We start from the raw sequence: 14,254 nt of genomic DNA on the forward strand, positions 1-14,254 counted from the left end.
ATGAAGCTGGAAATTTCACACTAGTGTGGCTAGCAGCAAATCTTAGGTAAAGTTGCCATTGAAGCTCTAGAGGGGAGCAGAAGTTAAAACATGGTTTCACATAGATAATGAACAGAGGAAAGTAAAGTTGGTTGGTAGTCTGGAATAAGGTTTGTGAAGAGAATAGCTAATCTGCCTCTGGAGGGGACTTGTTATTATCTCTACGTTACTGGTGACTTGCCATTGGTATCCGTGGTAACTCCAAAGCCTAAAACCTAAGTCTTGTGAAAAAACGCTGATAACTGGGAAGAAGAATGCTATTTACTTGAAGAGAAATAGACTAATTTCCAGAGGCTCTTTAATATAAGCATGTATATTTTTTTTCTTCAATTTCAGCTTCAGTGATGTTAATAGTTAAAATTTAATTATTAAACAAGAAGATATCTTAAAACCCATTTTGCAGGATCTTAGTCTGAAAGTTTATTGGGTGTGCTTGGGGTGGAAAATTGAAGCTTAAAAATGAATTCATGTCTTCCTTGGTAACCTTGCACTTGCTGTCGTTTTCCTACTCAGCACTTGTTTGTGAATTCCTCTTTATTTAACAAAGAAGTATTTGGCCAGGTTGGATTACAGACATCTTTTAATGAACCGTGAGCTGTGCTTACATTACAGGTGTCCACGATGCGTTCTGTGGAGGAATCCCTCAGGAACAGGATGGATGTACTTGAAAGGATTAATAACCAGTTTAAGGATGAGCTGGATTATAAAGACTTCTATATCCAACAAATTAAGCAGGTATTTTACTTGCTCTTAATTTTTATTAAATGAATGATGCAGGTTTTCCAAGCAACAGGAAAAAGGTCAAAAAAAAAAAAAAAGTGGAGCAAAATGAAAGTGGCCAACTGAAATTAGTGGTAGACCATGAAAGATATTCAAATAATTAGTCACTACAGAGCACTGGCAGATTGTTTTCAATACAATAATCTGCATAGTAAATACATATGTAATACATGCATATAACCTGATCTTGTTGAGTGACATCATGATATGTTAATTGAAATGTCTTACCATAAACTCTTTTTATCAGCTTGAGTCCTTATTTATGCTTTATGAAAAGCTTATTAATTCTAGGCTGTCTGAAAGATTCTGCTTGTTTTTACTGTGTATGCTTTTCTTTCAACATGAAATATAGGAGCTGTTGGAAACTGAGAGGATGGAAGATATCTCCAAAGACTATGACCAACTATGTGACGGTCAGCCATTATTTGTGTGTGTGTGTGTGTGTGGAATATCCGTGTAAATGTTGTCACATTGCTAATGACTTTGAGTCTTCTATGTTTCGATTTTAAAACATGTCTGCATATATTTGTATGTAAATATTTCAATGGAGATGCTCTATTTCTTTTAAAAGAGCTTTTGGTCATGGGAGAATCTTGATTTGAGAATAATGGGAGCTAGTAGGGAGTTCATCTGTAAATTTTCAAACCTTCAGATCTGTGTGCAAGGGATAGAACAATTGAAGTTATGCGGATGGCATTAGAAGAACAAGAGGTAACGCAGCTTGAACAAGATGAAATGCTTCAAGCTCAGTTAGAAGAGAACCAAAAATTAGCTTCAGGTAATCTTTCCAGGGAAAGGGAGCAGGGATGCAAAAGGAGTTTAGACGTACTGTGATAGCCACTTCCATTTTCATGTGACTGTTACTTAGTCATTAACGTTCCATAGTAAACAACAACTCTCTTGTAGTTAAAGGCTTCTGTTATTTCTTTATGTCTGTAGCAGATAAAACCGAAGCTGCTTTAGTAAAAAGTCATTGGTGTGGTATTTCAAATATATATTTGAAATGATATGCTATCTAACCTCATTTTGTGTATTGAGTAGAACTGATTGCATGGAAACACAAATACTGTGAACTGGAATACCAGAGCAATGGTGACTGGCAGCAAAAGAACAACGAAAGTGATGAGGCAAATTTGAATGAAAACAGTACAGAATTAATAAAGCTGCAAAAAGAGCTGGAGGTAACTTAACTTCAAAGTTGTAACTTGATAAAGTAAACTGTTATATTGATTACAGAAACTTCCTGTAAAAGCTGCAGTGCAACATGCAATAGGGACCAGGTGCAGCTTTTTTGTGGTACGTTAAGAATGGCATCACTGATGCCCCCATAGTATAGGAAGTGTAGCCTTCCCTACATTATGCTGCCATGAGCAGTGCTTCTTTTGCTGGCCTCTGAACAGTTAGTTGTCTTATCCCATCTGATGTTATTTTTTGTTGTTGTTGTTTGTTTGTTTTTTTAAATAAAAGTAATGGGCTGGCAGTGGGAGTTTTCTAAGTGAGTATACAATATACAATAGGTTACATCCACTCTGCTAGTGGAATGGTTCTGAACTTCTTTCCTCCTTCACCTTGAGTAAGCTTATTCATGATATTTTTTTTAATGCGCAGAGCCAATTCACTTTTTCAAGAAGAGGAGAAAGTTGAACATTCATTGCTTCATTCTATACCACGTCAATGTCCTATAAGCAGAGTATACTTATACAATTGTTGTTTGCAAGAAAGGAATACTAACTCAAAGCAAATTGTAACTTACGGTGTATTTGTCAAAACTGTTTTCTGTTAGTTGCTTGGGCAACTAATATAAGCTATCGAAATCATCATCTAACTTTATCACCAGGAAGCCTTTTTTGTTGGGCTGCGGGTCTACTAATTTTCCTTGGTTAAAAGACTTTTATTTTTTCCAAGCAGTTTCTCAGGTGCTCTGTCCTATATATGAGAATGTCTGCCAGTAGGTTTGATAGGAAAGGAGACTACTCCTACAGTGTAAACTATGTTGCTTTTCTTTGTCTTTCAACCCTGAAGGAGCTGCAAGTTTTTCTACAACTGCTGCAAGGCAGCATGAAGTGTTAGAAGTTTTTAAGTTAAAAGAGTTTTTCTTATACTGACTTTTGGTGTAAGTTCTGTAAAGCTTGTGTGAACATTTATAAAGAAAAAGAGATGTTTTATGGAGGCTCTGCAGTCTGAATAAGAAATACTGGAAATGATTATTTTTTAATGGAAAAGAACTAATGATTATCCAATACCTGCCTTTGGGAATATTCTGTAGTAAAAACTGCTAATGTTTCTGTTATCTTTCAGAAACAAGTCTATTTAATGATGACCTGGCTTTTAAGACTTTTATTCCTTAATGACTCACTATTTCATTTTTAGTTTCTTTGAAATAGGAAAGTGAGACTAAGTATCAAACTGATAGAAAAAAGTGGCTGGAGGAGAAAGAAAAGCTCCTAAATCAGATAAAAGAAGCTGAGAATCTTCGCAACAAAGAAATGAAACAATTTGCTGAGGACCGACAACATTATGGAAAGCAACAAGCAGAAATCGTAAGTGATGAGGTCCTGGCAGAGTTGTCTGGTGCCTGTAGTTTGGAGACAACTACATACCAAGTATTAACAGTAAGGGTGCATAAGAGCAGCTTGTCCAAGTCCCCTTGCTTTCTTATGCGCCAAAGCCCATATGAGAACTGCTTGATTTGGAAAAGGAAGGAATGGGGGGGCCACAAAAAGAAAGATCTTTCATAAGTGCATAATGAAATGTCACGTATGTGGGACATCAATAAGAAAATTACAGTTGAAAAATAGATCACTATTTAATGAGGCTAAGAAAGTATTTTGTACAATAGCTTTTGTTTGTTCTCTTTTCTGCAAAGCAGAAGGCCTTTAAGCCTTTATAAGGAAGAAAAGGCAATTGAGTTTCTAAAGAAACCCCACAAACTTCTCTCCAGATACTGAATAAAAATACTTGGTCAAACGGCAACAGTTTTGCTCCTTTATCACTTTCCAAATAGTGACTGGTAACAAAGTCACTTGAGTTACTTGAGCTGTTTGCTGGGCTCTTGTCATGTAACTTCTTAAACATGTGAATCTGTACATTCTGCAAAGCTTTTTTTACATCTGGAAGTAGTTAGTCCCGACTTTCTGGACCTGCAAGCAGCATAGAAGGATGTGAGGAGCTTAGTATTATTATCACTTTGTGACTTTATTTTCCTAAAGCTCATTAGTAATCATTAAATGAGCAAATTGAAGTGGAGGTTCTAAAATAATAGTAATATTTTTTCACAAGGAGAGTAATGTAGGTTGTCTAATAGAAGCATGGTTTTGCTTCTGTAGGTTTGTAGTGCAACTAGTTCTAGAGCTCCTGTGGATCTTGAAGAGATCATACATTTACTAAGACTGTAAAACGGTGCTAACTACCGAAGTGTTAGAACAGTTCAGTGTGTAGTAGGTGATGTTCACTGTTCATCTGTTCTTCTTTTAGGAAAGACTTGTTGCCCAGCTGGAGGAAGAGGACCGTAATCTTCAAAAGTGGCGTGAGGAGAGAGATCAGTTAGTAGAAGCTTTGGAAGAACAGCTCAAAACTTTGGCTTCTAATGTCATACAAAAAGAGACAGAAATAGCAGAACTGAGACAATCTGCCTTAAAGGATTCAAGCAAGGTCAGCTCTCCTTTCCTCCTACCTGATTAGCTACCCATAAATTCTGTAAAACTCCTGTACCTGCTCTTTGTATTCTGGGTGTGGTTCTGTTCTTGAACACTGTCGTATTGACATCATGTGCAACTAACCAAAAAAAGCACCAGCTTTTATTTTTTTTCTTCAGAAACAGAATTTCTGTTAATTACTAAAATTTAAATTTTTTTTCAGTAGTTCAGATAAGCAGATGTCAGTTTGATGCTTATGATCCTACAATCATACTGGATATCTGTAGCTTTTTCCGATAATTCACAGCATTTCCAGATCCCAAGCTAGGCTCAATACTCAGACAGTAGTTCTGTCTCAGGTTTCTTACTTTCTTTGCTTTCTCTGAGGTAGTATCTACAATGGCATGAAAAGACAGAAGGGGACGTGGAGAGAGATTAAGGGAAGCATCAAAAAGCAGAGGGGGGATGATCTCTGGAAGTTGCATTTCTTATTTCAACATCCAGCTTTTAATCAGGATAGCCAATCTAAGCCGTAGCATAGAATTTCAGAAGCTAAACAGAAGACTAAATGAGTTGTGCTCTTTTGAGAATGTTTGGATTCACTTTCTCTGAGAAGAAAGATGTTCTCATAGCAAAACTTCCCCTACAACTGCCGACTTTCTCACAGTACCGAGGATTTGGGAACAAATAAAAGCTCGGGTTATTATATCTTAAGAGAGATGAAGGCTGAAGCACATAAGTAAAATAGAAGAATCAAAATATATTGTATTACAACTTCCCAGGCAATTCTGTGACTACTGCACTTGTAACAGTGACCGTACAAATCCGGGAAATGTTACTGTTCTTGAATAGTTAAGTGTTCTAGCCTGCAATTCTAAAACTGATGCTACTAAGTAATTGCAATACTGCTTGTGTGTGTTAATTCCTTTTGCCAATCCCACAACTCAGCAGTTTTTACTGTTTATTAGGATAATGCAACTGTGATAGAAGAGTTAAGAAAAGAACTGGCTGACAAAGATGACTTTATAAAGGAATTAAAACAACGCATTAACCACAGTAGCCCTCAGTGTTTGCCAGAAATACCTTTACTTGAAGAAAGACAAAGTAGAAGGAATGACTCTGTAAATGAAAAGGTATGATTATATTTAAAGAAAGTCAGTACTTAACATCTTGTTAACCCCTTTTTGTTCTTCTGTTTTCCTAGGAGATACTGGAGCTAGAATCATTTTTCTTAGCATATAGTCCTTTAACTACATATTCAGTGATGAGTACTTGTTGGTTCTTTTTGTTTTCCACTCAAACATGAGCTCTCATCTTCTCAAAAATATTTTATTTACTAGAACACCATCTCTCTGTGTACATTATGGAACTTTTCCATGCAGTTTTCCATGTATTCGTATGTGGATGCTGAAGATTAGGCAGAGGTTTAGCCTTTGGTGTTCTAACATAGCAGCTGTGAGCGTGCAGAGTATGGGGGGAATGGATGACAAAACGACCAGTGTTACAGATTTTGTCCCTAAATAATGTCTCGCTTTCTCTCTTTTGGAGGCAGAATACTGCCTGAGACTGTTAGTGAGACCCAGTAGGGTGTATCTGAAGATCACACAGTGAATAGATGTTACTACCTTCCCACACTTGTGCTGTGTTTCAGCTTACGTGTTCATGTGGCGTCTGAGCTTGAGGTTTTACACTGTAACTTTAGAAAACTCGAGATATTTTGGAGGTCTAATGCATAGCCTAATCTTTACTCCTTTTAAATATTTACAGCCTAGGAAACAACAAAGCAAAACGAAAACTGGAGAAAGTATTCCATTAAGATGCAAAGCTGAAGACAATTATTTGTCACGTCCATGTACTAGGAGCCTCACTTCATTAAATGAATCTGAGGTTAGTATGAAACTTCAGATCTGAAAATGTTGTGATTGTATTGCTTTTGATAAGGAATGAGTAGGAAAAGATCTCATGTTCTCTAAACAATTCCCAAGTTTTAATTTATTTATCTCTTTCAAGGTGATCAGATCACCTGTTTTTATAGCCTTTGATAGGAATAAAAGCTGTTGAAACAATTGTGTGATGAATTTTTGTCAGGTGCTGTTGAAAACTCTCCTCATGTTAATGCTTATGAAGTGGCTCATGATTAGATAAGTTACTTGGAAAAAATTCATGGAGCCACTGAAACGGGCACAGCAAATTGAACTTATTTTCTTCCTCTGCAGGATTTCTGGATATTGTTTTGTTAGCAGATGATGTTAATCATTCCTATATAAGTTTTTAATTGCTAACTTTCATAAAATAGCAGGTACATATATTTTCAAAACAAAGTATTTATTAACCAACTTAATTCTTGGAAATACAGTGGGGGGTGATACTCCATTCAGATTCTTAGCAGAGCCTGATAAAGTGGCTCTGACTACTTTTTGTCTTTCTACAATCTTTGGTAACTTTTTGAGAGGAAGAAGACTCCCCTCAGGGGGTCGGAACAGTGTAAGTAGTAAAAGCTGCTAGTCTGTGTTTGGGACACTGGAGTTTGCTAGTTACTAGCAGCAGTAGAAGCAGCCATCTACCATTTTCTGATGTCCCCAGCAGCCTGTCTTCCATGTGTTCAACCAGCATCTGAACTCATTTTTGATATGCTAGCTGAATTCCTGCCATAGAGAAGGAGGAGTCCAGGTGATCTCAGTTCTGACTTTGTTGTTCCTGTTGAGAAAAACAGGATTGGGTGGATTGTGGACAGTAAGTGCTGCTGGGGAAATGCATACTGACATTTCCCTGTCACTTAGCTGTGAATTTGCTGCCATTTGACCATGAGCAGGTACATGATAGCCTTCAGCTGAAATACGGTGTCATTGCTTGAATGTCTGTATTAGCAAAAGTGTTTAAAGTGTTCACTTTTGTGACATCAATTGTTCTTTCCAAAAGAATCATGGCTGAAACTTGTCTTATTTTCCGAGGATTTTGTGAAAAGTGAGAACACGAAAAATACAAAATCTGTCATGGCTTTTAATTCACCCTCTGCAAGTGACGAGAAAATGGTTGGTTTTTGTTCTAGTTTTGAAGCTAGCTTGGGACTTCCTGTAATTGTGTGGTCACACGAAAGAAGCAGTGTCTTATCCTTATGTGTATACCTGAATGGGAATCTTACATGTTTTTGAGCTCTTCCTATTAAATTCCATAAGCTAACCAAAGGGCAAGTCAGTCTGTCCCCAGAGCGTGTAATGGCTGTACTGTGTAATGATTTGGAGGGAAGGATATTGCACACTGAATAGTTGGGAAGAGAAGCTTTAGTGTATTATCGTGTGCTTTTGTAAGCGAAGCCCTTGTATTAAACTAAGGTTCATATCATTAATATGCATGGCAGTTATTAAAAACAGATGTTCACATGTGATAGCAGTATCCTTGGCATGGTCAGAGTATGAGTAGTAGATTTTTCCCATCTGTTGTTTCACATGTTCACATCTCTGTTGAACAGAAATCCGGAAAAGACTACTTCCTGAGAAAGCGAGTACATGCTTCAAGACTGACTAAAAAGAAGGATGAAACACTGCAAAAAGTTGGAGATTTTATTCAAAGCTCTCCTTCTATTATACACTCTAAAGGTTGGTGTAGAATAAGTTTTATTCCATGTTTTATAGACATTGTAGAATGGCTTGTTTCTGCTGTAGGCTATTAATGTATGTGTTCTTAGACTTGTCTGCCATGTTAAGTTGTCCTTTGATTTATGAAGTAAATGCATTTATTCGTCTCTTCAGAGATTCATTATTACATTTGTGAAAACCTACAAGTATACAGAGAAAGTTGGTTCTGTCTTGTGCTTCTGTCAGCACGAAAGTTAGGCCTGTTGTTTAACTCCTGCTGAAGTTTCTGACTTCCAGCGACTTCTGAGCCATGATTGTCTTTCATACTCCATTTTAATGCGTGCTTTAAGCTGCCGTACCTGAACCTATAAACAGTTTCAGCTATAGAAGCAATAAAGAACTTCAATGAACAAATACAATTTCTGAGTATTTTCACTTAAATTTTACGTGTCATTTATAAACCAAGTTTGTTACGAAGCTTTTTTTGCATTCAGTGATTTAAAGACTCACAAAACCAGTAAGTTGATTGGTTTATGTATCAAAACAAATTTCTTCTAGCCAAGAAGCTGATGTCAGCAGTAAGTTCTCCTAAATCAAACGAACCTGAAAGTCTCGAAGAAGGAGAGACCAAGCCAAAACGATCCAAAAGGAAGATGTATTCCACTGTCGTTTCTGGCCCTCTAGATATACCTGCTTCTTCGGTAAGCGATTATACTGTAGTCTTGGCTTAAAATAAACTACTAAGGAGTCCAAACAGACTGGAGGTTTCATCTATTTGCAGGAGGAGGTTGAAAGTACTGAGGTATTTCTTTATTCTACCAAGTCATTCTTGTTGGTCTTCCTGCTGTTCTGTTTTAGTTTGTCCTCAAAGATCTCTGTGTTTGGCTGGCTTACAGTTTACTAAGTAGGTGATGTAGCAATCACGGAGATGTCTTCTAATTTAGAATCATAGATAATTTCAGTGTGTCAGAGTGGGATTATTCTACTACACGCTTTTCTAGAGCACAACTTAGACAGCTTTTTAGGTATGCTTAAACTATGATCTCCTGTCTAAGCCAACTTGCAAAGGATCTGATGTGCCAGTTTCATGACTCTGTCGGCAGCTATTGTGCTAAGAACATTCTTGCTCTGTTGGAACTGCATCATTTAATTATATTAGAGTCCTTTTTCTGTTCAGCATAGTGATCATTTGCCCATACTGTAATATCCCTCTGAATTTTTTGATGATTTGACGAATGATAGGGGCAGAAACCAAAATGTTATTTTTTTTTTTGTTAGAGGATGAAGAAGATGAGAATTTCTTTTCTCACTGTAGTTCTGAGAACATGGAACTGAACCGAGAACTGAAATTCTGGGCAAGTCATAGCTACAGGGATTGAGGCTAAAAATGTTTTCTGAACGCTTCATGTTTCACAAAACAAGTATTATAATACTCTTTTGAAAACAAGCATTTCAAAATGAAAGTGCCTTCAGGCTTTCCTCAGATGTGTGTGCTTTTTTAAGATAAACAGGATTTTGTACATTTTCCATATTTGTTCCTTGTGATTAAGCTGCATTAAAATGATCTCGGTATCCCATAGTTTTCTGAATAAAATATAATAAGCGAATGCCATTCTGAAATCCATTTAGGGGAAGAAATATGTTTGCGTGGGTTAAGAAGAGCTTGTCAGTCTTGTGTGAAAAGATGAGTAACTTTTGAAATGTTTTCTTCAGGAATCTGAGGAACAAAAGAAGGAAAGTGATCATCTGATCATCAAGCGACGGCTGAGATCCAGAACAGCTAAAAAACCTTGAAGAAGCGTGTTTGTTCCCCTTTCTCAGGACATACTTTTATCGTAGTATTAAAACTGGTTGTTAATAAACAGTAACAGTTACTCCGTTGTGTTCTTAAATTTGTATATAGGTGTTTGTTGCAGAACGGCGGGAGAAAAGCAGACGACCACACCTGTCATTGACATATGATCAGCTAATCTCGTTTATTCCTTGGCTGCGTGTACATTTATAATACGGATAATTAGCTCATACATATTGCAAAAGTGGAGCTCATCATTGGTTCCCAATTACACACCATCCCCGAGTATCTTAACAGCTTGTTGTTATCATCCTGAAAGATACTCCCTTGCTGAGTTCCCAGAACCATGGCTAGTTTCTCACCATCCCAGGGCATCCTGTTGTTCTTGCTGTCCTTGCAGGTGTTATTGCTGCTTGCTTGGCTGCACCATGTTTACGACCCTTCTCAGCTAACTAGCTGTAAACAAACACTCTCTACATTTCCCCGTTTTCTTTTAGGCTGAAAAAGGGTTTGATTTAACGACCGATTAATCATATTTAACAAGCAGTTCAGTTCATTTGTTCAATCAGTTCTCATGTAGTTTTATCCTGCTTCGTGGCTGCTGTTCTGTGAACTTCTCATCTGGATCCATGACGGACGCTCCGTAGAATTCTTCTTACAATACTACCTATAGAATAGCAACACTACTTAAATTAATAACATAACTATTATAACTCAATCAAGGCCTCGATTGACAATACTCTAAAAGTGAAAAAAGAGACAAGTCAAATACAACATAACAACATTACTGTTAAACCCACTAAAAAGAACAAACATGTTTGTACTGCAACCTAAGTTTCTGTAACCTGAAAATAAATCCATGAGGGTCCCATTGTGTTAATGTGTAACTGATCAGGAAAAGTCTTCAATTTTCATATACTCTGATATATTGATTTTAATGACCACTAAAATTTGTGCAATAAATGCTTTTAAGATGCTCATAACCATGCTCTACCGACTGAGTTATCCGGACTAATAATTGATTAATGATCGTGCAATTTTATGAAGTAGCATGTCAAATAGAACCAATTTTAGAGGACAAATGTACTAAAGTATCACTAGGGGCTAATTAATAGGCTAATAACATCATAACCAAACAGTACTAAAACATTAAAAGAGCTATTCCTGTAGATTCTAGTATTGATTAGATCAAATCCTGTTTAATACACATCTGATCTATTACTAAAATAGAAGAAGCACACAACATCCTAGCTAATGCCTTAAACTCTAATTCTTGAGACTGCATTGGTAAAACAGAAAATCACACACTATGTCAAACTATTACCAATATTATCTATAACACAGCAAGTTACAAAGCAATATCACTAAGTAAGAAACACACAATTACAATTACTATGAAGGCTGGATGCTATTTTCTGCCTTCAGATGAGACCGAAGATATCATGCTGAAACCCACATAGGGCCAGTCCCTGTGGAAATACGAGCATATTCACGACCCCAAGTTGTCAGTGGTAGGGAACAGTCCCAAAGTCCTATGGCCATATTCCAAACATTAACCATAGGCTGTTCCTTTAGCACTGGGGAAGCCTCAAAATGACGATCCACATAAACTGTATCTCTATGATCACGATTCAAAAAATTCAGCACAAACAAAACAAGCAAAACCTTACATAATATTTTCAAAAAATTCAGCACAAGCAAAACAAGCAAAACCTTGCATAATATTTCTTGTAGCATGTCTCCCATATTCCCCCTTTTTTGTTTAATAATAATAAGAATGGATTTCAATGTTTGATAAATGTGCACAGTGATAGCTTGTCCAGTGGGAGAATGAGAAATGGCTGTAGTATGTTTAACACACCCTTCTTGGAGGAAAGTTTGAGTGGCCTTAGAGGTATACGCAGGCCCATAATCTGTTTTTGTAGTATGTGGGATTCCCATAGCAGCATAAGCAGATAACCAGTGTTTACGGGTGTCATGACTGTGTTCACCTATATGTGCTGTGGTAAATGCGTAAGAAAAATTAGTATCTATTGTTACATGTGCATATTTTAGACAGCCAAATTCAGGAACATGAGTGACATTTGTCTGACACAGTTGAAGAGGTGCTGTGCCACATGGATTTGTCCCAGTTTGAGGCAAAGAGGTATCAGTCAAATTATGTAGCTGGTATTCAGAGACAAACACGGTGTATTGCGTAGGAGAGATGATCATCCTTAACACAGTTTTCCAATCGTGAGGGGTCATAGAGTAACTGTCACTGTTTGCAACCAAAAGATTGTATGTAAAGGCTGACTGAACTCCGTATGTTCTCACTTACTCCCTTAGCTCCTTCACTGCCTCACAAGGCAGGGATTCCAAATGGGGGACCTGATTAGGAAAGGTTTGCAACGTGTCAGCATCACCCCTTAATATTGTTTCTTTTCTGCCTTGCTCTAAGACATCACAGTACGCTGTAGGGAAATTTGTCGTTCCTGCTCAAAACAAAGTATCATCAGGAGGAAATGCATCCTATTCTCTTTCTGGATCTACAGGACTGGGGTCACAACGATCCCCTGGTTTCGGTCCGTCCGTGTCTTTAACCACGTTACACGCGGGCTGCACAGACGCAGCCGCGCACGACGAGGGGTGGGCGGCACAACGAGGCGCAGAGAACGACGTGGGCGGACTGAAGGGCGGGGGGGCCGTAGAGGCCGACAACGCGGCGAGCGACGTGAGGGGGGCGGCAGGCGGCCGCTGGCTGGGAACGGCTGGTTGTGTCGGAGCGCGGCCTCTTTCTCCCGCTGGGCTGGAGGTTTCTTGACCGGCGACAGCAGGTGACGGTGTTGTGGTTGTCCGAGCGGCAGTTCTGGCACCACACACCGACAGCTTGGCAATTCCGTCGCAAATGTCCCTTAACGCCGCACCGGAAACATTTAACAGAGGTGCTTGGGCCTGCACTGGTTACCGCAGACGCTTGTAAGGGTGCAAGAGCTGCTGACACTTGATTCTGAGAAGCCTCAGCCTGTGCCTTTAATCCTGCCCCTAGCTCTTTAATAGCCTCAACTATGAAAGCCTGAGCCCCTGTGGGAACGCTTGATAATCTGTGTAACGCCTCCTCTATTGTCCAGTTACTCCTCAAAGTACTTAGAATGCCACGAACTGTAGCATTACAATTCTGAAGTGCACAATGTTTTAGCATTATTTCCCTCATGTACTCTGGTACTCCAGCCTTCTCTATGGCTCTGGCTACCTTATCTAGAGGCGCTCCAAAATCCTCATTTCTTCCCTGCTGGGAAGAAACTTGTTTAGCAGTATCTTCACCCTGTTCATCAATATACCATGAGAAAAGACCTTTCATCTCATCTCATTTGATGTATGTATGTTGCAGAACGGCAGGAGAAAAGCAGACGACCACACCTGTCATTGACATATGATCAGCTAATCTCGTTTATTCCTTGGCTGCGTGTACATTTATAATACGGATAATTAGCTCATACATATTGCAAAAGTGGAGCTCATCATTGGTTCCCAATTACACACCATCCCCGAGTATCTTAACAGCTTGTTGTTATCATCCTGAAAGATACTCCCTTGCTGAGTTCCCAGAACCATGGCTAGTTTCTCACTATCACAGGGCATCCTGATGTTCTCAGTGTCCTTGCAGGTGTTATGGCTGCTTGATTAACCGCACCGTGTTTACGACCCTTCTCAGCTAACTAGCTGTAAAAAACACTCTCTACAGGACCCCACAGATTACCTTCAGAATTCAACAGTTAGTTCTGTTTCCTTTCTGAGTGCATAACAACCTGAGCAAATGAATTGAATGACGTGGCTCTTTAGTCTGGTAAAAACTCTGCTGTTCACTGGAACTTGGTCCATTTGTAAGCAGGACTTAGTCCATCTCTGCAGGACAGCAGAAAACCCTTTGTGCTAATCATGATGCCAAGAAGCAGAATGCAGCAAATGGCAGATGATCCAACTGTTTCAGGTGTTCATTTCCTTAAAACTGCGAATAATTTTGGACTGAGAGTTTGTAAGCAGAACGGAGCTCTTAAAGCTGTCAGAGATTATTTCTGCACTGTTCAATTCTATCTGCATAACATACATAGGATCTCAGAACTGCTTGAAACGCAGGCACTTAGGCACTGTTGTGTAACTGAATTTCACACATGATAGGTCCTGAAATATCCTGGAATCTAAAACTCTGACTTGTTTTAAGTCTGCTGCTTGAGTATAATCAGGGTCATAGTGTCTGTCTGCAGTGTTTCTTTCCCTGTAATGCTCCACATCATTTCATTTTGGGAATATTGAAGGAAATGGACTATGTGCCATAACTGTTGTTAGAACAAAGTATGTCTGGTGTGATCTTATGCATAGGTTCTGTAACTGCTCTTCACAGCTCAGGTGTTTGACCTTCCTTTTGGTGAAGTGATGAAATACTGCTGGTTTCT

At 38.5% G+C, this 14,254-nt stretch overlaps 1 protein-coding gene across 1 annotated transcript; it reads left to right on the plus strand.

Moving 5' to 3' along the window:
* Positions 1-660: 660 nt before the first annotated feature.
* On the plus strand, positions 661-12,624 carry LOC146756447 (kinesin-like protein KIF20B). The gene is made up of 12 exons (XM_085524398.1): positions 661-774; positions 1,172-1,232; positions 1,472-1,597; positions 1,861-2,000; positions 3,204-3,359; positions 4,294-4,470; positions 6,222-6,341; positions 7,406-7,486; positions 7,924-8,050; positions 8,588-8,730; positions 12,047-12,056; positions 12,428-12,624. The coding sequence occupies exons 1-12, from the start codon at positions 661-663 to the stop codon at positions 12,622-12,624; spliced, it is 1,452 nt and encodes a 483-aa protein (XP_085380524.1).
* Positions 12,625-14,254: the final 1,630 nt, after the last annotated feature.

This window comes from Coturnix japonica, chromosome 27 (assembly GCF_054131305.1).
Source record: "Coturnix japonica strain WE chromosome 27, WE-NBRP24, whole genome shotgun sequence".
Taxonomy (NCBI): Eukaryota; Metazoa; Chordata; class Aves; order Galliformes; family Phasianidae; genus Coturnix; species Coturnix japonica.